This window comes from Protomyctophum bolini (assembly GCF_963924005.1).
Source record: "Protomyctophum bolini genome assembly, chromosome: 1".
Classification (NCBI taxonomy): Eukaryota; Metazoa; Chordata; class Actinopteri; order Myctophiformes; family Myctophidae; genus Protomyctophum; species Protomyctophum bolini.
In genome coordinates this window covers 52981759-53008850 of record NC_137862.1, presented here as the reverse complement: position 1 = coordinate 53008850, position 27092 = coordinate 52981759, and the positions used below count along the sequence as shown (strand labels likewise).

Here is a 27092-nt window from a genome sequence, read left to right as displayed (position 1 = left end):
GGTGAATGTACTGTATATGTCTGTGGGCAGGCATACTGTATATGCTGTGCCTGTGTGTGTGTGTGTGTGTGTGTGTGTGTGTGTGTGTGTGTGTGTGTGTGTGTGTGTGTGTGTGTGTGTGTGTGTGTGTGTGCGTGCGTGTGTGCAGTTGTATGAGTTGAGGATTAGAGGTATAGGTATTTTTGTTACGCTGCAATACTTGACTCACTGTTGTCTTTTAGCATCTCTTTAAATTTTTATCCCACGATTTTGTAACCCAGTTTTCTTTTCACCCAGTGCCAATTATCTAATGTAATCCTGGGCGCTACACTTCCTCTGCCAACCTGGGGGGGGGCAGCGGACTGACCTCATGCCTCCTTCTATGCACGAGGAGTCCAAGCTTGTCGTTTAGCATCAGTGCAATTTGTAATGTCATTTTGAAATGCAATGTACTATTTTGTAATGTAATATAGGCCTACTGTATTGTATTCTGTAATGTAATGTTTTTTTTAACAATCGCCATTCAATGTATATAGAACCACACATTTTTTAAACACAACATAGGAAAACAACCACATTACAATGCACAGACAAAAAGAGAGAGAGAGAGAGAGAGAGAGAGAGAGAGAGAGAGAGAGAGAGAGAGAGAGAGAGGGACACACAGCACTACCCCTCTCTCTGTTTCTGGCGCCCCCTACTGGTATAAATAAGTCACATACTCGTGCTCATTTATACAGGTACACAGGTACGTACACGGACATTGCTGGTTGTAGGAATGGTTGCACCACTCAAAAATGTATAAAACAAGACAAAACGAGTACACCACAATGTTGACATTGAATGTACACTACAGGTCACCATGAGTCTTTGTTATTCACTACCGTTCAATAAGGCACATTGAAGCGCAGTCTAGAAGGGTCCACTGTATCTATAAAGACTGGTTCCCATACCTTCGTGAACCCTTCCATGTTATCGCGGAGGAGATTAAGTCAGTTTCTCCAGAGGAACCACAGTCATTACCTCCTTGTAGGCTACCAATCATCCAGTGTAGGAATAACGTCTGTATTCTGTAATGTTTTAATGTATTTCTGGACTCTTGGGAAGATTAGCCCGAAAGGCTAAAAGAGATCCAAATAAAAATCAAATCAAATCAAAGCCCAGCATAGGGAAGCTAGGGTTCATTCAGTTGTTTAAACCGATCTCCTGTACAGCGTGTACCAACCGTATAACTTCCCTCTGCAGAATGCACTGCATTGATTTGTGAAGTGTCTTTTGCCTCTGAGTATTCCCTGCAGAATGAAGCATGGTACAACGTGAACCAATAACTTACAGTTTGCACCAAAGAGGAGAGTAGTCCTTATTGAGATGAACAGAATTAACCACGTAGCACAGTAAATCGATAACTCGCAGTTTGCACCAGATTGCCCTCGCTGAGATGAACAGAATTAACCATGCCACTCATGTTTCCTTGAACTCCCTGGGAGGACTTGTGGGCTCGTGTTTTGCATGAAGAATGCTAAAACACATTGATTAGACTAGAGCAGTGGGTTTCAACAAGTGGTCCGGGGACCACGCGTGGTCCTTGAGGTGGTTCCAGGTGGTCCCCTTAATGATGGAGAGTTGGTAATGCAATGGACCCTTAAAGATCATTAACTCTTGAGAGTGTAAAATGAAACCAAGGGTCCATTTGGTTTAATTTTACGCTCTCAAGAGTTACATTATTGTTAAAGGGACACTTTTTGCAAAAAAAATATATGTTAATGACGTTTAGAAGCTTTGGAACACGTCCCTGGGGGTCTTTATGTGTGTAATATGTGGTTTTAGATATTTTAGATTGTAGCAGTGAGCCCAGTGACTCTGATGTCATGGACACTGGGCTCACTTCCTTCCTGGACTACAATTCCCATAATACCTTGGTGCACTGCTCCTCCTTGTGGATAGAGGGAGGGCTGTCTTACTGAGACCACATGTAGTCCAGGAAGTAAGTGATCCCAGTGTCCATGACATCAGAGACACTGGGCTCACTGCTGCAATCTAAAATATCTAAAACCACATATTACGCACATAAAGACCCCCAGGAAAGTGTTCTAAAGCTCCTAAATGTCATTAACATGCAAAAAGGGTGAAGTGTCCCTTTAAGCAGCTGCATTACATCAATTTACAAGAACACAATTCGAGAATGTAGAGGAATTGTTATTGTTGATCAACGTTTTGCCTGTTATCTCTCCTATGGTGCAGACATGAATAGAGCATGGAACTGTAGGCAAAGTCCACATCCAACGGCAACAGAATATATTCTCTAGTTTTGGGTCTGAGAGGCTAAATGTTGGTCCGACGTGGCTCAAATGTGGAAAACAAATAGCGGGCCTTGATTATGAAAAAGGTTGAAAAACCACTGGGCTAGAGAAGGTTGCATGCAGGGCAGGCTACTATGCATGTTGACCCATTTTGCGCGGGAACCCCTTTTGGTGTTGGCATTATGTTATGCTTTAGCTATTGAAAAATAGCAGATCTACAAGCTCATAGCGCGCGCTACGAGCTTGTAGGTTTTGAAAAAATCGAAGAGCGACTGACATTGAAGAAATTTTTAGAATCTGATCTCAGGTCAGAATGAAAACTGTCAGGATGTAGAAGACATTTTTAGAATCTGATCTCAGGTCAGAAAGGCACACGGGGGCAGTGGCTCTGGCTCAGGAAGGAGGGAGGGCGGCTGCTTGGGAAACGGAAGGCTCCCAGTTTGATGCCGTGTCCTTGAGCAAGTCACTGAAGTTGACTGAACCCCAAATAAAAACGTCTGGGTTTCCGAGGCTACTGAACCCCTAATTACTCCCGATGAGTACCTGTTAGATTTAGAATAGCTTTCAATATTTTATTATTTGTTTTTAAAGCCCTAAACGGGATCTATCACTCCTTTTAAATCCATACACCCGCAGACAGGTCCTTGAGGTCAGCTGACCAATATTGCTTCTGACTATATGCCCTCAACAAAGTACAGGTCTAGAGGTGACCTGAAGATTATAGGGCTGTATTTTGCGTGTCTTAAGTACCAGGTCTTATTCCCTAACTTGAGTAAACTAAAGACCTGGAGGCGTGGTCAATAATCTTTGGCCACTCCACCAAATGGCATTGACCACGCCTCCAGGTCTTTAGTTTACTCAAGTTAGGGAATAAGACCTGGTACTCAAGACGTGCGCAAAATACAGCCTCTAGGTGAGCTCGCTCCCTAGGCGCTTTCAGGTCCTCTCTTAAAACTATATTTTTTTCTCCATGGCTTTTAACTCTATTTGATTCTTGATTCTAACTTTTGGTTTTGCTCTATTGTACTGCAACTGTGTAGTTTGTTGCTCCCTTTTGTTTGTGTTATACCATGCTATTTTTGTCTTGTTTTTCTTTTACCTGATCCGCACTTCATCAGCACTTTATTGGTTGGCCCTTGGTCTTTGTAAATGTGCTTTATAAATAAAGTTTGATAAGTTTGCGCCCTCCTGCATGGTTTCCGTCGGTGTATGAATGTATGGCTGAAAGTAATGCACATAAAAGCGCCACTGATAAAGACGCTAAATAAATACCATTTAAGGTAGACCTTGACGCGTTGACCGGTTAGGAACCTCTCTAGCCTTTGACCAATCAGAAGCCAGTATTCAGAGATGGCATTGAATGCATTAATTTGTCAACGTAATGTATAGCCTGCCTGCCTGCCTGCCAAATTTCCGACGAAGATAATTTTCATCCCAAAATACGGATGCTATCGGTATGGGTCAGTTTAGAGGAGCTTCATTGGCGAGAATAATGTATGTTCAAAATACAATAAAAAAATCACACCCATGTGAAGTGAGGGGCGCTCTTATCATTGTACATCATCATGACGTAAAATAGACACTATGCCCATTTGCTCATGACGTAAAATTCTCCATTTGCATTGTCAATGGGAATTTAATGTTTAAGACAAAGTTTGTGGACGGTAACTAAAAGTTGGCGATTCTCGAGATCAGGGACACACACACACACACACACACACACACACACACACACACACACACACACACACACACATGCTGAGATTCTGCGCATGTAAGGATATTTTTTAATTGTACTGAAATGCAAACAAACAATTCCCAGTATTTATTCAAATAAATGTGTCCCTATTGTGCATCCTCGCATGCATGGTTTTCAACCATCACATTTAATCTTCTCATATTTGAATTAATTAGTGCGTTGCTCCAAGGCATCTGGCCTCCACCTACTATAAGAATCAGTAGCAGTGAACCAGCAGTTGTTCTCTGGCCTGTTTGCTCATTAGAAGAACCCACAACTATTCTTTCTAATCACACAAGGCTGCAAGGAATCAGCCAGAAATGATTCCCTCTGTATCAATAGAAGTCCCCCTGGGGATTTTAACTAAACAATATGGGGTTGTCGTAATGAAAAACACAATTTGTATAAATGGCCAAGTCAGCGGAATAATTTCAACTTAATGTAGAGAAATAATGGAATGTTGCCTCGGTGTATCACACATTTTATAATGTTCAATCTGAATCAATGACCAACAGTCAACATGCTCTCCTTTTGTATATATCTTGGATTTAGGAAACAGTTATTGCTGAGATGAACTAACAAGCAAGCAACTCAATGGAATTAGAATGAAGCAAGCAGAGTATAGGACAAACACAATGATCCATGTTAGACCAGCTCCTTATAAAAGCATGAATAATTCATCAGTGTGTAAGAATCTGTTGATGTTGCTATGATGTTCTACCAACCACACAACGTCAGGCGGTCACAGCTCTATATGTAAAGTCTCTTGAGACAACCTGCCAGCCCTATTGAACTGAATAGTACTAATATAAGTAGTAGCTGGCCCTATAGGCGGCTACAATGTGTCAATCTTACCTCTTGCTGTAAGTCTTTGATGATCTTTGTCTTTTTCTCCATCTCCATCTTCAGAAATTTGATCTGGAGGCAAAAAGAAACAACCAAATGAACTACAACTTGCATCAGAATTACAAAATGCATTGAGTCAAAACATCTGTCGCTAACAAAGTGTGCCTTTCATTGCTGTTACAGTATGCAGTACTGCAAATTCAATTTACAATTTAGGCATTTAGCAGACGCTCTTAATCCAGAGCGACTTACATTAAGCAAGAACAAAAAGCATGGCAATACATCACATATAAAGTAGTTATCATGAAACATGCATAAACTAAGAACGTAACAGTGGAAAAGCTATATAATGATATTCCACAAGTCACCATGAATTTGTGTTTACAGTTAGTATGTACAGTGAATATCTCACACACACACACACACACACACACACACACACACACACACACGCACACCATGACGTGTGGGACTTTATCCACTTAAGCCCTACGTATGTACTAAGTTGACCGCGGTTCCCCAGGCCAGTGCTCATTATAATATGTCCGCTAATATTACATTTCTTCAGCTTCTGGGGAGAGCATTCAGTGCAAAATAGAAAATCTGCAAGCTGAATGCCCTCCCCAGAGCAGGGAAGCTATATAGGGTTGAAAGGTATAATACAATTCATCCATTTTGGAGTTTTGCCAAAATGCACCAACAAATTGTGATAAAAGCCTATTTATTCCTGCAGTGGGTTGACTGCCTGTTTGCCACTGTGTGTCTGACTTCATGGCTCATAGGCTACTCTTCTCGTGTCAGAGAGCACTATCTCTTTGCTTATCGTGATCCCTTTATCATGAACTTGGCATTTCTGGGCAGAGTAGCCCTTCCCTCTTGTGCTGCGTCAGGACCTCACATATCTACCGCAAAACTGTTGCTGTTGGGCAGAAACCTTGTATCTCCATAATTGATCATGTTTCTTTTGTATTGTTATTTTTTTAGGTAAATTGATGTCTTACACAGTACGTCATTGTGCAAAAGTGTCGCGCATACATGTGGTGAAATCAACAGATCTGCAACGCTACAATGTGTGAGCTTGTTCGATCTGCTATTTTCTAAAACTATTAATATCTTTAAGTGGTTAAGTGGTTTACTGTTCATAAATATTTGACAAACCAAAAGGATTAACCACTGATTGTAGGGATGTTAACAATTAATTGAAAATCGATTAATCAAATAGTAAATTATTCAGTTAAAATTAACAGTTAACAATTAATTTCTATCATTGGGCAGTTTTCCGTGAATAAAATGTCTGCACGCGGCCGGTGGAACGCAATTAATTAATTAATCGCTAATTTGAATCACTAACTGCTTGTGACTAAATAATAACAAATAAATTTGATTAATTGGAACAGAGAGGTTATTTGTATCCCTGTCCTCTAAAGTAACACGTTTTGGACATACTAGGTTTCCACCTGACGGCAGCGAAATGGAAAAACGCTGCCGCAGGCTTTGCAGTGTATCTGACAACAGGGGAGTTCTGCTGGAAGCAGCGATGAAAACCCTGGATGGTTTGTTTTCTGTTTTCCTTTCTGAACAGACAACGATTAGATTGTCCTCCAGAGAGGTCATCCAGATAATCTAGAGGACAAAGACTAAAATATTCATTGTGTTGGTGACCTCATCCCTACTAGGATGAGGTCACTGTAAACTAGACCTCGACAGTTAACCCACATCCCAGAGACACGCACGATAACATCAGAGTTCACCGTGGCGCCGTACTGCACACAGGAATGGTTACAAAATAAATAAAGATTATATTTTAAAAAAAACAAGAAACGATGACATAGTCATAGTTGTCAGGTGAAACAAGCGCCGTCTCCGTTCCCCCCCATATTATTATTGTATTTTTATCATTGTTTCTGTGTCACAACCTCGCAGCCGTTGCTCGCGTTCGTTTCCGACTGTACTGTTCGCGGTTCAATCACAGCTGTTGTGTCTTAGAGTGGCCGCGGTAAGCTAATATTGCATCAGTATAGGAGACGCTTTCGCGGGGAGAGCGCTCACTTCCGCCGTGCATATTGACTAGGTCGCTACTACGAGATTGGCTACACGAGTTTAGTTTCAGACTGTACCATTGGCTTAGAGGGCCAGTCAATCATGACTAGGTTGCTATTAAAAACGGGCCTGTTATATGTCAGGTTTCACCTGACAAAAAACCCATCTACTGTCTGTGGTAGGAGAGAATAAAAACAAAATGCAACTACTTTCTATCACTTTCTGCGTTTTGGGCACAGAGAGAGAGAGAGAGAGAGAGAGAGAGAGAGAGAGAGTTTAAACTTTATAGTGCTTAAAGTTTCAGCATGTAGATTATTCTTATTCCAAGGAAGACTGGAGAAGAGGAGAGCTTGTTTTCGTTAACTCAACAACAGCCAATTTGAGGCTCATGAGGCGTGCCGTGCGTCCAAGTGAGCCACTTAAGGCAAGTGTGTCCACAGCAAACCCGTTGGCCTATTTTTAAAATAGACGTTCTTAGCCTGTAGATGTGCTATTTTGCTATTTAAAAAAAAATATGTAATGGACGTCAACTCAATTTAATAAACAAATTGAACATTTGAACACATTCGCATATAGTGCCTTGCCAAAATAAGGACACCAAAGGTTGAAAGTGGTTAATGGATGTATGTTTGCCGACAGAAAGAAAACACTAGTCTATAAACGTGTAGATGGATGGGCATGGATTGAGATGCACTCAGCTGCAGAAGGAAACGAATTAGAGATTAAATGCGAACAGGGGTGGCAATTTGCCATCCCCCGAGGCCCCCATAGTGACACCTCTGTTCACATATATTCCTGACATTGGCATCGACCAACGCAAGCGAAGAGAGCCGTCTTATTCAAAGCTTTCCATGGTGACGAATAGACTTTGTACTACGCATCGCCGAACCGCCTGATGCTGATGTCTATTGAAAGTGACATCCTCCCTGAACCTGATTTTAAGGACACAATCAAAAGACTTCTCTGACGGGAACTGGAACACTTATATAAGTAAGACTTTTTTATTCTTTTTTTTTTTTTTTTTTTTTACCCTTTTGGATTTTTTTTAAATTGTGCATTTGGAAATAGTTGGCTGATAGCCCAGCAGCCCTGGGGCATGCTACCAAGTTAACCCATTCTGACCTGAGATCAGATTCTAAAAATATCTTCTACATCCTGACAGTTTTCCATTCTGACCTGAGATCAGATTCTAAAAATGTCTTCTACGTCAGTCGTTCTTCGATTTTTCAAAAATAGCAGACCTACAAGCTCGTAGAGTGGCGCGCTATGAGCTTGTAGATCTGCTATTTTTCAATAGCTAAAGCATAATATTGTGCTAAGTTTGCTAACACCAAAATGGGTTCCCGTCCAAAATGGGTTAAAGTGCCCCTGACTATATACAGTGCAACTTATGTTTATGCATTATAATGTGGAATTCATAGAGAGATGAAAGTGAGTCAAAGCATGGGGTATAATTCAAACCCATTGGTAGAGATAAGGTAACACATTGCATGAATGCCTGTTGAACACTGAGCGTCCTGAAATGACTCATGCATTACTGTATAAATGAGGAGAGTACAGTAGTACAGTATGGTACGGCACAGTAGTCTTCCAGTACAGTGCAATACAGTGCCGGTGTTCAAGCAAATAATTATGCTGAGCTTGGTCCAAATCAATATTTATTGCCAGGTATGTTTGCGGGTAATTTGTCTCAGTGAGGTTACCCCAGAGCAGGGTAAAACAGATAAACATATCAGAACAAGTAGCTCATAATTTGAATGCAGTGAAGTAGTGCCGCTCTATCAACATTATGTCGGAAGTTGGAACATTTTAAATTAATGCATCATCGCTCTTGCAAATATTTCACCAGCTGTTCCGAAAAAATGTTTACATCTGACCTCACTGGAGGGGTGAATGAATTTATCATCCAGTTGAACCCCACGTGAATCCTATAGCATCTGCATGGGCATGTCATAATAGGCAAACATTCAGAGAAGAATAGCTGATCTACAAGCTCTAATTTGTCTTTATGTTTAGCGAAGACGTTTGGTGTGTAGCGAAAAAGGAGGGGACCAAATAGGGTTTAAGTGAGCTTTACAGTTGCACCTATTTTAATTAATATAACTTTGTTTAAACCGCAATATGGTAGATTATGTTAATAATACATAACTAGTACATACACAGTAGTTGGAGGTGGTCTCTCCATAGAGACATTTACACATTGGTGGCTGGTAAGACACCTACTGGTTGGCAAGTAGTGCTGCCTGAAGCTCATGAGCCCAACAATGTCTCATCTGGAAAAGGCTGATATTCTACCTTGGATGAGATGAGAGGTAGATGTGTGGTACGTCTTCCGCATGGGAGACACGATTTGAATACCGTGTAGGAAGCGCGACCTACGGCAGCTTTAGATACACACTATATATGGTGAATTGAAACGGTCAGCATAACCTGAGGACACTTCATGTCTGCAACATCGACCACAGCTGCGTTGATAGGTTTAGCCCAGTCATGGTGCTGGGGTTCAAATCAATGTGAAAACCACATCTCTTCTTTCCTGCTTTTTTTTGTCTCTACCCTCTGTCACACTTTGTCCTAGTAGTGTGAAGGAGTGTGGGCCCAAACATGGCACTGAACCAGCTCAAAAATAGTGACTGAAAACACAAGTCTTTTGATGAACAATCAATACGTTTTTATTCACCTTGCAGAGTTCACATGAAAGAGTCGCTCCAACAAACGGCATACAAGAAAGAAGTACTATATACAGCCCACTGGCCAGGTTGGCTCTATCAAGGTCTGCTCTGCAACCTGCTGTGCAATACTACATTGATTGCCCGGGCAGTGGCAGGTGCTCCTCATGAAGGCTTGGCCCCTCCCATGGACCAAACCAACCCTGGATTGATTCCACAATCATACAGTACCAGTGCATTCCCAATGTCCAGAGACATCACAATTCATAACATATTTTATTGTCACATAATACTATAAATTATCCACACATAATATGATTAAAGAGTTCTCTAAAAACAAACCCTCCCACTGTTGGCATGTGTTCCCCATACCCCACAGTAGTTGCTCCCTTCAATGAAGTCAACAATCAATTATCAATCAACAAATACACAATAAATAATGTCAAACAAAATTCATTTTCTGCTAATTCAAACTCTGTTGGTTAACTTCAGTCTCAGTGGCAGGGTGAACTGCCACACCCTCACCTGCTGTCTGTCCGTCTGTCCGTCTGCCCGCCTGCCTGGCCGTCTGCCTGCCCGCATGCCCGCCTGCCTGCCTGCCTGCCTGCTGCCCAGCTGTATACCCGCTAGCCTGTCTGCTTTCCTCGTACAAACAAACTGACCCTGCCTCCACACTCCATTTACCCACACTAATCCCTTCACCTGTGTTACTAAAACTCTTTTAACTGGACTTGTTGTGTTTGCGTCTACTTTTGGGTCTGCCAGTTTGCTAATTGTGAAAGAAACACTGAGAATGGCTGAAATGGACAGAAAGGGGTGGGTTGTAGCCTATGCAGTTGCATCATGAATAATAATAATGTTTGTATAGATTGAAACATGTGGAATAGTAGGAAGGTAAACATGTATTAATGACAAATTTTGTTTGCTTATTTTGTCCGCTCTGTTGTCAATGAATTATATTGGAAGCTTTTAAAACGGTGTACGGGTTTCCTCTCTCCTTCCTCCTGCACTCGTTGCAATGTGCGGATGTCTCTTGACCAAAACATGCATTAATCCCACGGAGGGAAGTTTCAGCTTCACCCAGCTGATGGCTACTCAGATAGCCAAGTGTCTTAATTGGCCCGGCCGGCGAGCAAACCAACAAGCTTACAGCTCTTCGACGCACTAAGCTACAGCGTCCCCAAGTGTGTCTCCCTCCCTAGTTGGATTCTCGAGTATGATTGGCCCTTCAATTAATCCGTCTGCTGACTGACGCATTATTATTCAACATAAAACGTTGAGATAAAATGAAGACCTTCCGTCTCTGTGTGTGTTGTCCTCGTGACAAATCTGACTAAAGTTGAAATCATCAAGCAAAGCAGGGAGTTTAAATCAGATTGACCGTACACAGACTATCTTGGGATTTCATGCGCTGTAGATAGAAGATTATGCCGTTTAAACTTGCCCCTCGGTATAGACACATAAACACTATCTCCTACATCCTGAATGTCAAACCTATACAGCGCAACACTGTACAACAGCGATGTGCATTTGCATTCTTCATATTATTATGAGAATGTCAAGGAGGCCACTTGCAATATGACTGTATCACTGTTTATCTGACAGTGTAACAGATATATAGATGTTCATCTAAATGTCAATGTGGGCGTTAAGCTTCAAGAGAGAGCGAGGAAGACAACCTATTCAAAATGTTGTGAATAAAAGTAAAGTAAAATAAATCATCAAAATATATAGTAGTCGTTGTGCAGAATTCCCCATTGAACTATACTGTATATATATTATTAGTTTATTTATTTTAACCAAAAAGTATGAGTATGAGTGAGTACTGAGTGGTGCAATTCCCCCCCCCCTCTCTCTCTCTCTCTCTCTCTCTCTCTCTCTCATTACATTAGAGACACAGCACTACCCCTCTCTCTGTTTCTGGTGCCCCCTACTGGTATAAATAAGTCACATACTCGTGCTCATTTACACAGGTAGGTACTCAGGTACACAGGTACACGGACATTGCTGGTTGTAGGAGTGGTTGCATCACTAAAAAAAATGCCTCTGAGATGCAGTTGAATATAAGAGGGCTGAGCTTCAGTAAAAGTCCTTAGTTACATTCCACCAGCGAGTATACGAGCTGTGTGTGGAGGATTATCATCCCGTTGGTCAGCACAGCAGTAGTACTTTTGATTAACTTGAGTAATCTCAAATGTATTCTCTCCTCCCGGGTGCCTGCCGGGTGCTAATTTATGCTGCACTTGATGTGCTGATAATGAGTTTGCTGTGGGAACAAGAGACCATCTGAGGAGAGAGAGAGGACAGTCCATAATGTACACATCTCCCATAGGAACACCCACACACACGCACACGCACACACACACACACACACACACACACACACACACACACACACACACACACACACACACACAGACTTCTCTGGAACGCTACCCTAATGGCAACACACCGGAGGAACCATCTGTGAGTGTCTGCCTCACAAAGGTCGGGCTGGTTGTGCGGAATGTAGAGGCATGAGGAAGATACAGTTCACTCTCTAATCTTTGGTCGGGGAGAAACCTTGTATCTCTGTCTGTGTGTCAACGTTGTAATTATGTTCTTTGTGACAAAAGGAGGATCGTTCAAAAGCAATCAAAATTGCCATTTCTACAAGCTGATTGTATTACATTTCCGTCTGTAATGAATGGCTTACTTTGTCATGAAAGAGTGTCTGTGAGTATGCAATCCACAAACTCACAAATGTGTTGTGAGCTTGTACTGTAGATCAGCTATCTTTGCTATTTTTAAGTAGGGTCTGTGCAAGGAATTAACAAGTGAAGAGCTTGTGAATACATAACTACATTGGATCCATTGAAACTAGTTGTTTTTTGCAATTTTTTACCATTTCGGTTTTGGACATAAATAAAGTTGGTCCTTCAAATATTTGTCAGCAGAAACCCATTTGGAACTTTTTCCAAAGGGGTTTCAAACTAAGGCTGCAAGCAATTATTCTATTGATTACTTTTAATTAAATATCCGACAGAAATGGTGCCAACTGATGATGAGCATTAGTGCGGACCAATTCTACCACAGGTCGTTTCGAGGAAGCAATCTGATTGGTTGAAACAGCCTTCTAGCCATGGGTTAAACCAGCACCGTTTAACACATCAAAACAAAGACTTCAGCTGCTCTGTTCTCCCAGAGCGCTAGCAAACTCGGTGGCTAGACTAGTTGAAACTCACAAAAAGAGTTCCGTAAACTGAAAGCTTTTTGTTCTCCGAGTATATCTATTATCAGTACTTCCTTGGTTAATTCATGAATGATATTTTTGGATATTAATGCATTTGACCAACGAATCTATAGTTCCAAAGCTTGTAGGGGACGCGACGCTCTCTCCCGTCATGCACCATGAGACTCTAACAGGGGGAAACACAACATTCCTTCTCCATCCCTCACAATGAGTTTTAATTAAGTGGCAACAGGGCCAGGGGAGCCCTGGAGAGTTGGGGCTGCTGGGTAATTAGCCTGGCGGGGGTCTCGTTGACAGGTGCTGAGGGGGGGGGGACTGGACTGGACGGAGGGGGGTGCGGGAGGATGTTGACAGTCAGGTCAGGGTGTGTGGGACGTGTCTTACCGTGGCCTGCTGCTTCTCTGCTCTCTCCGTGGCCTCATCCAGCTGCTTCTGCAGGGCTGCCTGGAGGGATTTCATCTCATCCCTGTGTCCGGTGAGAAAACACTCTTGTTAGCACATACAGTACAGTACAGTACAGTACAGTACAGTACAGTACAGTACAGTACAGTACAGTACAGTACAGTACTTTAACAAGACACTCGAAAATAAACCATGCAAGTGGAGTCTGCACACTGGACGCATGCTGCTATAGTACACGTATTACACATTACTTCCAAGGTGAAGCTTCTATAGCATCTTAATGCAGCTCTTCCTCAGTGGCAGTCAGTGGCTCCCACAGGAGGTACTGTATAGAGGTTTTATGTGGAACGGAATAAAGGTCCCCGCAGGTTGATCTCTGTCTGAGTTTGTATCGATACTGAACCCCTAAAAGGGCCTAATTGAGCAGGTCGGTGCCATGCATGTTGTCCTCCGTCATCGGCGGTGTGTGTCAATTAAATGCATTATTGTAAAGGGCCTTGGATAAAGGTGCTGCATATGAATGCGTCATTTTAACATTTTACCATTTGTGCGCTCGAAAAGTCACTTTGGTGGTAATCTAATAACATTCCTTTTTATTGTAGCACGGAAGCATGATACAGTGTGTGGGACTCTACGTTTCTATTTAAACTTGATTTTAATCTTTTGGATGTGTGCACCTTAAACCTTCTGTCAGACCCAGCAAAACCAACCGAGGATGGACCGGGGGATATATAGTGCTGCTGTTTGCTAGTGTCTTGACAACAATGCATTCCACACAAGTAAGACTCCACAGGGGCGTTTGGGAGCAAACAGAAAGGTCTGTGAAGTGCAGCAATGTTGGGAAGTTTTCTCTGATTTCATGACAACAGTTCCGACCTCATGTATAACACTCGCTCATCAGGAAACAACAGAAGTATGTTGGTCTGAATAATGCATGGACAGCATACTGTGAGCACTGATTGTAAACAAAGCCCAGCAGAGTTTGGCAGCTGCTGCTTTCCAGGCTGAGAAGTTAAATAAATCCAGTTAAAATGTCCATGACAGAAAACCTATTACAGATCATTAAAAAATTTCAAACATAAGTTTAGGACCCACTTAATTGACCAGATCACCTAATTATATTTCTTTGTATCATCTATTCTTTTCTCTAATCATGTAAATAACAAAAAATTCTAATCATGTTCTTGTTGTGTTTTTGTTTTGTTTTGTTTATGTTTTATATACTGCAATCATGTTTTCTGGATATTCTATATCTCATATACAATGTTTCATTTTAATTTATATAGGTAGAGGCCTCGTATAAGCCCTTTGGGCTTTTTTGCCTCAGCCTAGCACCCTACCCTTCTCATATTTATATGTTCACTGTGTTTTTTTTATACTGTGCTGAATAAATAAATACAAATACAAAAAAATACAGTTAAATCTACATGTGTGCAATAATGTAGCCTCAATGTCTTGTCCTGAAGGTCAAACAATGGTCAGATAAAATGACCGCATGCATACCCAAGCCTGGATATAAGTCTGGGACTACCTCTTTCCCGGACCTTTCTACCTGATGGGCATGGTTATATGCTTAAACCTAACCCTAACCGTAACTGCTCACGCCTCCACTGAGTCTTCAATCAACTAATTACTGAGACAGTGGTCAGTGATGCACGCACAGCCTTGAGGAACGAGGATGCCACAGAGTCTTATAAAGACCACGTGAAGTCTGGGATTGGATGAGCGCAGGTACGTTATTCCAGTCAGATGCAGCTTTCAACATAAAGGCCATTTCTCCAATGTTCTCGTCGATCGGAGTACCTTAACCCTATAACAGTATATTTTACATTGAGTATATTTTACCCAATGTAAAATATTCCATATAAATTATTTCTCATCAAAGTATATAAGTACAGCAATACATGGCAACTTGACCTACTCTTCTTTAATATTTCATCGTGACTTTTCACAAAAAAACATTATTTGTTTTTCATTTCAATATTTTTAATATTCCTAAAAAGAATTGAAATGAAGTTGGGAATTTCTCCTTTGGTCCACCCATTCCTAAGACATACATGTGAGATTGGTCCAGTGAATAAAAAATAAATTAAAATTAAAACGTCCATTGTGGGTGTATGGGATTTTTTTCTCTATCACACTATCACTAAACACCTGCCTGTAGAAAAAAATCAGGGATGTGAGCAGGGAAACAAACCTATACCTTCTATGATGTCACTGAGCATCATGAAGGTAATGAAAGACCGACCCACCTCAGGCTCAGACATCAGCAACATTATGAACATTGCTCAAATATAATCGTCCGGGTGAAAATCTGCCGTGTTTAGTGTTCTAGGGTTAAGTGAGTATACCTTGAAGTACTTAGGGCACTAGAAACTGTTTTAAATAGGCACGGTACTTTAAATACACACATTTCAGAGTGGAGATTTTGTCTGTGTGTAATGTCGTTTTTGTTTTCATGAACATGAACATTTCCATAGTAACACGAGCTCCACCAATCAGAGACGTTGCTGCTACACATTAGGATTTTTTCCAAATTACATTGATTGCATACAGACCTGTGGCTTCCCCAGGAAAATACAATATATTTCATGATTTTACTACAGGAGCCTCGTGGTAAGTATACATGAGATTGGTACATCATAGCTGAAGCAAATATTGGCAAATGAATTTCCCACATTAGGTGCAAAACCGTTAAACAAAACACTTTTGCCATTTCGTCTTTGGAGATCACAGAACATCAAAGGAGTCAGCAAATTGTCTAGTACTCAACAAGATTATATGGAAATGTGAAGTCTCTGCAGTGATAACCTGCAGTAGTTGACCTGCCAGCCATTGTATCTGTTGCTGTAAATCCAGCCAAGCATTATTATTATTGTTGTTTTACTCTCAGTAGTAAAAGAAAGTAAGCTGTGTTTCGATGTGTGCTCATCTCCTGCAGCCAAAGACATTGGAACAAGATGCCATCAAGGGACATTAAAGTCAAGTGATAATTAAAAAGCTCAGGGACTTATTTTAATGAATAAAACATTGTTTTTAACCAATCTGTATGGCAGAGTATGTAAATGAGATATAATTAGTCCTGGTTGTAATGGTTGGAGTGGTGGTCTCCATACTTTTCTATTGAGACTAGGGCTGGGACTCGATTAAAAATAATTATCTAATTAATCAGAGGCTTTGTAATTCATTAATCTCAATTAATCGCATATCAATCATGTTATAGTATCATTTGAACCTGATAACTGTGAGAAGTATTTTTTTAATGGATTTTGGTATACTAGTGAATCAATGAATAGTGAATACATAAGTTTAAGCAATAAAACATTGTTTTTGTAGTAATAATAGGGGTAACTAGAACTGCACTCTGCCGAGTGCATACTTGCTTGTTGCACACTAGTAGGCCATAAATGGCCTACTAGTGCGCAAGCAGAGCGCGCAAGTACTTTCGACCGCTGGAAACTATCACATCTCAGTATCTCTGTGAAGGAACGTTTGAAATGTATAATCATTACGTGTAACTATTTGCTACCTAACTACTTTTTTACAGAAAAATGAATCATTGATATGTGATGAAAAAAAAGGTATATAAACTGAATTAAAATATATTATACAGTATAATTATTTTATTACTTATTGTAAATTGTCAATTGTTTTAAATGTATTTCATTTTGTACTATAGTGATATTAATACTAAATCATGATCAGAGTAATATGTGTCTCTAACTTCAATTTCTGTAATAATACTTTCAAATTTGTTGAAATATACATGATCTAAAATACTTCCGAAATCTGTAGTTGGATTTGTATCTCAGTGATGACGTAAGAGAAATGGTCGTCTGTGTAATCTGGTCCCACCAGATACCACATTACGTCATCGTTGAGAGCTGGGACCAGAGTACACGGTGTGTATATGTATGACTAGCTCTCAGTGATGACGTAAGAGATATGGTCATCTGTGTAGTCTGGTCCCAGCAGACCAGGCACAGATTTACAAATTACAAATCACATTACAACTACATACAGAGTATGTAGTTGTAATTTGATTAGCAGTATACTGTGGTTACTTGGTTCCAAAAAGTGAAGCCAAGTTTTTTTCAACCGTAAAGCTCCGTTCACATTGAAGAAGCTGCTTTAAAAAGCAGAAGCAGAACTCAGAAAGACGCAGCTTTTTTTTGAGAAAGTGGGCGTGTACAAGGTACCTGTCACTCAAGCTGCCTGGACTGGCTGTCTGGCTTTGAGACGAGAGACGGGCAGTTTGAGCAGATGCGCATTTGAAAGTCTAAAATGTAAAATAGCGACTGTAGAGGAGAAATAATGATATATTTAGTTACATCATAACCTATGTATGGATGAATAAATAATATAATCTTGGTAAACTTGTTTGTAAATAACCGAACGGACCGGATCTCAATCCTCCCCGTCTTCAGTGTTCATGTCTCCCCCCCACACTCCGCTCTCCTCTCCCCCCTAGGCCACGAGCGAAACACTCCGGGCATTGTTTTAAATGGCGGCTCTGTATGTAATGTTAATGTTGATTTAGAAAGAGCATACCGTAGAAATACAATTGTATGTATCCAGCACGTCGTAAAAGCAATTAAAACAGCTTATGTTTACGTGCGATTTCCGGACATTCAGTCCCAAGTCTCCCGTGGAAGGGAGCTCCTATCTCGGCGCTGTCTGAAATGATTCCCTCAAATAAATATATGCGATTGGTTTATCGATTCAGAACGCAGCAAACCAATCACAAAACATGGGCAACATATTGCATAAATAGAGGGGGTACATACAACTGATATAAAGGCTATTAATTATTTTTTAAAGGTATGATTCACGGTGCCCACGTTTCAACAATCAACATACAATGCAGCGACACACACACACACACACACACGAAAGTGGACCGACTTCTGGACCCTGTGGCCCGGCCCGCGGAGGACCCCCTAAGTTGAGACTGGGTGTCGAGGAGCGTACACCAGTGGTCAACGCCCTGTGCTCAGGGCGAGGTCCCGCGACAAGGGCAATTAATTTTAGTGCGAGGAAACGTCCCGCAAATCGTCTCCGAGCACAGCTCTCCTCGGCGTTCCAGTACTGGGGACTACTGTACTGTGTACTGTGTGTGTGTGTGTGTGTGTGTGGGGGGGGGGGGGGGGGGGGGTACATACAACTGATATAAAGGCTATTAATTATTTATTTTAAAGGTATTGATTGACGGCGCAAAAGCTTCAACATACTACCGAGAGACACACGAGGATCGGCACAGAAACGCGCTGAGAGCGGGCTGCTGCTTCCCTCTTCTCGGGGAAGGTTTTGGCGAAAACTCCCGACACAACTATTGTTTAGTTGTTTGTCTATCTATCTATATCTGCTAATTTATCAACCGTGTGTGTGTGCACTGTTTAGTCCACAATCAGCGTCAGCGACGGATAGCGTTCCGGAGAGTTCAGTTCAGTAGTCCATCCATAGCTTCGATGAGAACCGGAGGGGGGGGTGAATGCACGATGACTTGTCCCCAGAAACGTGACACTCGCGACGGCACACGGAACACAACCTGTTTTCACCGCTTCGACAACTTGTTTCTCATATAAACTTTAATTTCTATCACAAAATATGCTATGGTCTTGCCAAATATCCATTCATATTTCATATACAGCCCATATTCAAAAAGTTTATTTTTTAATGCGGACAATTGGGTCGGACAGCTTTCCAGAGGGTTTTCGGTTTTGTAAAATGAGCTCAACTCCGCCTCCTCAAACCACGCTGTGCTCTGATTGGCTACACGCAGATTTTTAAAGCTCCAGCTTTTAAAAGCTGCTTTAAAGTTAAGCTCCGGTGAGCAAAAAAAAAAGCAAAAACAAAAAAAAGCTATTGTTCCAGCTTTTAAACGCAGAAGCTGTTCTGCATAGAGATAACATGGGACGAAGAAGCAGAAGCTAGCTTCTGCTTCTTCGGTCTGAATGGGGCTTTAGTCTGTGCCTGGTTTGCTGGGACCAGTTACAACATTACGTCATCGTTGAGAACTGGGACCAGAGTACATGGTGTGTATATGTATGACTAGCTCTCAGTGATGACGTAAGAGATATGGTCATCTGTGTAGTCTGGTCCCAGCAGACCAGGCACAGATTTACAAATTACAAATCACATTACAACTACATACAGAGTATGTAGTTGTAATTTGATTAGTATACTGTGGTTACTTGGTTCCAAAAAGTGAAGCCAAGTTTTTTTCAACCGTAAGTCTGTGCCTGGTTTGCTGGGACCAGTTACAACATTACGTCATCCTTGAGAGAGTACATGGTGTGTATATGACGTAATGTTGTAACTTGTAACTTGTAACTTGTAACATTACGTCATATACACACCATGTACTCTCTCAAGGATGACGTAATGTTGTAACTGGTCCCAGCAAACCAGGCACAGACTTACGGTTGAAGAAAACTTGGCTTCACTTCGAAGAGACCAAGCGAAATGATTACTTGCGCGCTCTGCTTGCGCAAGTAACTAGAACTGCACTCTGTCGAGTGCCTACTTGCTTGTTGCACACTAGTAGTAGGCCATTTGCGCAAGCAGAGCGCACAAGTACTGTCGACCGCTACAAACTGTCAAATCTAGCTCAGCTTCTCTGTGAAGGAACGTTTGAAATGTTGAATTATTACGTTTAGCTATTTGATACCTGCCTACTTTATGCATGTACAAAAGTAGTATTATGAAGTATGGTACAAGTTTCTATCTATAAAAGAAATACAGTTTTATCGATTTAGAATTATTCTGGGTCCCTTTTTAGTTTAAATCATCGATGTCCGATGAAAAAAAAGGTAAACTGAAATAAAATATGTTATCACGTATACAGTATAATTATCAGTATATAATTATACTGTATACGTGATAACATATAAATAATTATATTTATTTTAAATTGTCAATTGCTTTAAATGTACTTAATCTTAGACTATAGTGATATTAATACTAAATGCCTCTGTGTATATGTAATTTGTAAGTTGATTAGCGGTATAATGTGGTTACTTTGCGTATGCCCCGTTTGATGCGTATGTATCGTAGCAGCATATGACGTCAGGGTATAACTGGTATAACTAGCTCTCTATGATGACGTAATAAAGATGTGGATTAAAGGACCCAATGCCAGAGTGTAATTGGTTTTCGATGGTGACGTAATGACGATATGTTTTAGTGTCGGGAGGATTAAAGGTAATGCTCCTATGTAAAAACAACTTTATTAGGGGAAAAACACTAAGAAATTAAATAGCTGGGAAAAGCAATTTGGTACGTACATCGATAGGCGGCAGGTAATGAAGGCTATAGGTATAGGCTGAGCCTTCCCAAATGTTATGCTGGGTAGTTGCAAATGAATGTGCGTACGTGCGTCGTGCGTGCGTGTAATCTCGACAGCATTGCAATTGAAGGTAAACCTCAATGCTCTTTTCTAGAATAAATAAAGGTTTCCATCAATTTTCTAAGAACAACACTACGTGTAAAATCTATGAAATAAAACATCCTGTCTTTACAGTATTACAGTTCTGACACCACATTTTGTCCTTTGCAGTATTTCACATGTTTTGGTACTTTTGATGACAAAATTATTGTAAGAAAGCAATCAAAAAAAAAGTTAAGACCTGTCAAAGGCAAAACGATTCACTATAAATCTGGTTTCCACATGCTGATTGCTGAATGATTTGCTTTGAAATTGTACTCGGCGCGTGTTTAAGTGGAACCCAAAAGGCGTCAACAAACTACACAGATAGCTTTACTTGAGTACGTAAAAATGTTGGCACTTTGTTTATAATTTGATGCCAAATTCTTTGCAAATGTACGCTAAATGTCATACTTCTTCCACCACTGGCTGTTTTCAACAAACCAAACCGTACACCCCTGTATACGACTTAAGAATAAATCACAAGTCAGGCCTGGGGCCTGCGCTGCCATGGGGCCTGTGAAGGGTCTATGTTATTGATTGGTTATCAGGAAAGGATATTGCCCACAGAGGACTGGAGGCCTGGACCTCAATCAGAAGCTTGGCATTTCATGTGAGTGAAAAGGCTGCAAAACTTCCCCTCGTCGTTAAAATACTCATTACACACAACATTAATCAGACAATTATAACTACTGATGAGGTTTTAGCGAGACACTTAAACAGCTGGCTTGTATAAACTACCCATATACTGTAGACATCGGCCACTTCCGTCTGACGAACACAGATCTGACGGATTAATCAGATTCCATGCTGAATTGATTCTCCTATAGTTTGGCTCTCCGAGTTTACGAGCGGGGCCCGTTTTGCACAAAATGACAAAAATGATTGCTGTGTAACTCCCAGCAGTAGCCCACCCCAATTATTTTCAAAGTGGCTTCATGGTGGTGCTATAACAGCCCACTTCACGTTTGGCCGATACCTCTTGAACCGTATAATCTTCTCCTTCCCTGATGGGGACTAGTCCGGCATCCCGTTAGTCAGACTACGATGTGGCCGGTTAAGACTCACCCCGTGGTGAGTCTTAACCGCAGCCTAGGTGCCCAGACGGTTGATCTAACCGTCTGGGCTATTTGTGCCGGACTAGTCAGATTTTTCAGATTCCATAATTGGCTATGACTGCCTCCCACTTTCTCAGGCCTGGGTAGGCGGTTAGAATAAAGGTGTAAATAAGTGTTGATTTCGTCGACTAAAACTAAGACGAAAAATGGTCGTCCACTGATGAAAACTAAACGGAAACTGAATGAAAACTAAGCTATGATGACTAAAACTAAGACTAAATAAATTGACAATTTTGTCGACAAATAAAAACTAGACTAAAACGTTAGGAAGGGACTAGTGGACAGTATATAAGTCATTTTACACTCGGTTGCTTGCATGCTGGAAAATAGCCGATCTACAAGCTCACAACGCGTCGCAGCTGCTATTTTCATCAAGGCCCGCCAAAATGCAAATCTCATGACATTTAGTTGACTAAAACTAGACTAACAGTAAAACCTTCCAGGTGACTAAAATGTGACTAAAACTATAAATTAAAACTATTCAAGAGACTATGACTAAAACTAAAATCTAAATATTCTGCCCAAAAACAACAACACTGCTGTAAACGTTACCTCTGTTTGTGGCTGAGGTCCAGGATGTGTTGAACGTCCCTCTTGGCCACAGAGTCATCGTTTTTCAGTGACTGGAAGGAACAGAAATACACAGTTAAATCCTCAGTGTTCATTCAAACCACTAAAACCCACAGTATAGTTGACCGGAGTCCTCCAGGGCTCTATGTTAGGCTCCCTACTTTTTCTCTCTACAATAAATATCTTTGCTAAAAACAGCAGATCTGCACATTTGGTTGATGAGCTATTTGTGCTGAAGGTTAGCCTTAGAATAGGGACAGGGTTCATGTGGTTCATATTATGAGTTAACGTACAGTAGAATAACTCATCGCTGAAATAAGTGTATATTTGTATATTTTGTAATAGAAATAAAACAAGCCCAAATTGATTAAATCAATTAATTACCAGCTGCATTATTATTATCTGTGGGTCAGTAGTATAATATGGCTGATGCGCCGCCCCCCCTTTTGGCCACTAGTGGCGCTAGTGAGCAATTTAATGCATAATTTGCATAATTAATTATGCAAATTAGTAATTACATTCCTTGAATTCCATGAATTCCATATATATAATTAGCATAATCATAAATAATAAATATCCATAAATATAAATATCCATAAATATAATTAGCATATAATAGTTTATAATTAAATAATAATAAAAACTAATGATAGTTATTTATAAAATGCATGATGTGTGTGTGATTAGCTGATCTCATCTCTCTCTCTCCCTGCGTCTCCTTGTGACATGCCTCCCCCAAAAGCCAGCAGAGATGCTGACTCGAAGGTGTGAAAAACAAACAAATGTAAATTTGTTTGTTTGTCACTGGGGGTGAGGTGGGGGGATGGGCTCCCACTCTTTGTGGAATGCCATGGGCCAGACATGCAAATTAAATGAAGCGCGGGGGTGGGGTGGGGGGATGGGTTCTAACCAGGTGCCAGACATGCAAATTAGATAAACACAGAGGTGGGGGCTCCACTCTTTGAAGTGAATTGTATGCATAAATTAATCAAGTTAGTATTTAAATTCCTTACATACATTGACAGTGGGTGTGTGATTCCACCTAGTGATCAATCTCTATATATAAATATTTACACTGCAATACCATTTATGCCCTGATGTGATCTCAGTCATCTAGGGCAATGTTTTTCAATCAATGGTCTGGGGACCATCAATGGTTCTTGAATGTAATTCTTGTGAAAAATCATTGATACCCCCCTAGTGTTCAATCTCTATATAAATATTTACACTGCAATACCATTTATGCCCTGATGTGATCTCAGTCATCTATGGAAATGTGTTTCAATCATTGGTCTGGGGACCACCAGTGGTCCTTGAATGTAATTCTTGTGTAAGTCAAGGATATCCCCCCTAGTGGTCAATTTCTATATACATATTTACAACTGCAATACCATTTATGCCCTGATGTGATCTCAGTCACCTAGTGCAAATGTTTTCAAGCATTGGCCCGGGGGCTACCGATGGTCTTTGAGAGGGTTCAGGTGACCCTCCCCCCAGCTAAGTCATGGAGAGTTGGTAACCAAATAGTCTCCTTATAGATCTTTAACTCTATACTTTTCAATTTTTTGTGTTTTTGAATTTTGTATGTTTCATGTTGTCCTAATGTGTTTGGGTTATTGTATATCTTGTATTATTTTTGGTGTTTTGTGTTGCGTCTTTGAATTATTTATGTTTCATGTTGGCCTAATGGGGTGGGGTATTGTATATCTTGTATTATTTTTTGTGTTTTGTGTTGTGTCTTTGAATTTTGCATGCTTCATGTGGTACTAATGTGTTTGGGTTATTGTCTGTCTTGTATTATTTTTGGTGTTTTGTGGTGTGTCTTTGATTTTTTTATGTTTCATGTTGTCCTAATGGGGTTGGGTATTGTATATCTTGTATTATTTTTGGTGTTTTGTGTTGTGTCTTTGAATTTTGTATGTTTCATGTTGTCCTAATGTGTCGGGGTAATGGTATGTTTTGTATTATTTTTGGTGTTTTGTGTTGCGTCTTTGAATTCTTTATGTTTCATGTTGTCCTAATGGGTTGGGTATTGTATATCTTGTATTATTTTTTGTGTTTTGTGTTGTGTCTATGAATTTTGCATGCTTCATGTGGTACTAATGTGTTTGGGTTATTGTCTGTCTTGTATTATTTTTGGTGTTTTGTGTTGTGTCTTTGAATTTTTTATGTTTCATGTTGTCCTAATGGGGTTGGGTATTGTATATCTTGTATTCTTTTTTGTGTTTTGTGTTGTGTCTTTGAATTTTGCATGCTTCATGTGGTACTAATGTGTTTGGGTTATTGTCTGTCTTGTATTATTTTTGGTGTTTTGTGTTGGGATCTTTGAATTTTTTATGTTTCATGTTGGCCTAATGGGGTGGGGTATTGTCTGTCTTGTATTATTTTTGGTGTTTTGTGTTGTGTCTTTGAATTTTGTATGCTTCATGTGGTACTAATGGGTTTGGGTTATTGTCTGTCTTGTATTATTTTTTGTGTTTTGTGTTGTGTCTTTGAATTTTGCATGCTTCATGTGATACTAATGGGTTGGGGTTATTGTCTGTCTTGTATTATTTTTGGTGTTTTGTGTTGTGTCTTTGAATTTTTATGTTTCATGTTGTCCTAAGGTGTATGGTTTATTGTCTGTCTTGTATTATTTTTTGTGTTTTGTGTTGTGTCTTTGAATTTTTTATGTTTCATGTTGTCCTAATGGGGTTGGGTATTGTATATCTTGTATTATTTTTTGTGTTTTGTGTTGTGTCTTTGAATTTTGCATGCTTCATGTGGTACTAATGTGTTTGGGTTATTGTCTGTCTTGTATTATTTTTGGTGTTTTGTGTTGGGATCTTTGAATTTTTTATGTTTCATGTTGGCCTAATGGGGTTGGGGTATTGTATATCTTGTATTATTTTTTGTGTTTTGTGTTGGGTCTATGGATTTTGCATGCTTCATGTGGTACTAATGTGTTTGGGTTATTGTCGGTCTTGTATTATTTTTGGTGTTTTGTGGTGTGTCTTTGAATTTTTTATGTTTCATGGTGTCCTAAGGTGTATGGTTTATTGTCTGTCTTGTATTATTTTTTGTGTTTTGTGTTGTGTCTTTGAATTTTGCATGCTTCATGTGGTACTAATGTGTTTGGGTTATTGTCTGTCTTGTATTATTTTTGGTGTTTTGTGGTGTGTCTTTGATTTTTTTATGTTTCATGTTGTCCTAATGGGGTTGGGTATTGTATATCTTGTATTATTTTTGGTGTTTTGGGTTGTGTCTTTGAATTTTGTATGTTTCATGTTGTCCTAATGTGTCGGGGTAATGGTATGTCTTGTATTATTTTTTGTGTTTTATGTTGCGTCTTTGAATTCTTTATGTTTCATGTTGTCCTAATGGGGTTGGGTATTGTATATCTTGTATTATTTTTTGTGTTTTGTGTTGTGTCTATGAATTTTGCATGCTTCATGTGGTACTAATGTGTTTGGGTTATTGTCTGTCTTGTATTATTTTTGGTGTTTTGTGTTGTGTCTTTGAATTTTTTATGTTTCAGGTTGTCCTAATGGGGTTGGGTATTGTATATCTTGTATTATTTTTTGTGTTTTGTGTTGTGTCTTTGAATTTTGCATGCTTCATGTGGTACTAATGTGTTTGGGTTATTGTCTGTCTTGTATTATTTTTGGTGTTTTGTGTTGGAGTCTTTGAATTTTTTATGTTTCATGTTGGCCTAATGGGGTTGGGTATTGTATATCTTGTATTATTTTTTGTTTTTTTGTGTTGTGTCTTTGAATTTTGCATGCTTCATGTGGTACTAATGTGTTTGGGTTATTGTCTGTCTTGTATTATTTTTGGTGTTTTGTGTTGTGTCTTTGAATTTTTATGTTTCATGTTGTCCTAAGGTGTATGGTTTATTGTCTGTCTTGTATTATTTTTGGTGTTTTGTGTTGGGTCTTTGAATTTTGTATGCTTCATGTGGTACTAATGGGTTTGGGTTATTGTCTGTCTTGTATTATTTTTTGTGTTTTGTGTTGTCTTTGAATTTTGCATGCTTCATGTGGTACTAATGGGTTTGGGTTATTGTCTGGCTTGTATTATTTTTGGTGTTTTGTGTTGTGTCTTTGAATTTTTATGTTTCATGTTGTCCTAAGGTGTATGGTTTATTGTCTGTCTTGTATTATTTTTGGTGTTTTGTGTTGGGTCTTTGAATTTTGTATGCTTCATGTGGTACTAATGGGTTTGGGTTATTGTCTGTCTTGTATTATTTTTTGTGTTTTGTGTTGTGTCTTTGAATTTTGCATGCTTCATGTGGTACTAATGGGTTTGGGTTATTGTCTGTCTTGTATTACTTTTGGTGTTTTGTGTTGTGTCTTTGAATTTTTATGTTTCATGTTGTCCTAAGGTGTATGGTTTATTGTCTGTCTTGTATTATTTTTGGTGTTTTGTGCTGTGTCTTTGAATTTTTTATGTTTCATGTTGTCCTAATGGGGTTGGGTATTGTATATATTGTATTATTTTTTGTGTTTTGTGTTGTGTCTTTGAATTTTGCATGCTTCATGTGGTACTAATGTGTTTGGGTTATTGTCTGTCTTGTATTATTTTTGGTGTTTTGTGCTGTGTCTTTGAATTTTTTATGTTTCATGTTGTCCTAATGGGGTTGGGTATTGTATATCTTGTATTATTTTTTGTGTTTTGTGTTGTGTCTTTGAATTCTGCATGCTTCATGTGGTACTAATGTGTTTGGGTTATTGTCTGTCTTGTATTATTTTTGGTGTTTTGTGTTGGGATCTTTGAATTTTTATGTTTCATGTTGT

The 27092-nt window shown here is 39.8% G+C and overlaps 1 protein-coding gene across 1 annotated transcript in view; it reads right to left on the bottom strand.

The window, feature by feature from the left end:
* The window catches only part of LOC308320840 (leucine zipper protein 2-like), a gene marked incomplete at its 3' end in the record, with an annotated part of 206596 nt that overhangs the window by 61282 nt on the left and 118222 nt on the right, over nt 1-27092 (bottom strand). Inside the window, exons 3-5 of the mRNA XM_080771530.1 lie at nt 22300-22370; nt 13186-13267; nt 4870-4932 (exon numbers count right to left, since the gene is read on the bottom strand). Coding sequence (XP_080627656.1) covers nt 4870-4932; nt 13186-13267; nt 22300-22370 — 216 coding nt within the window. The remainder of the gene's footprint in view (nt 1-4869; nt 4933-13185; nt 13268-22299; nt 22371-27092) is intronic.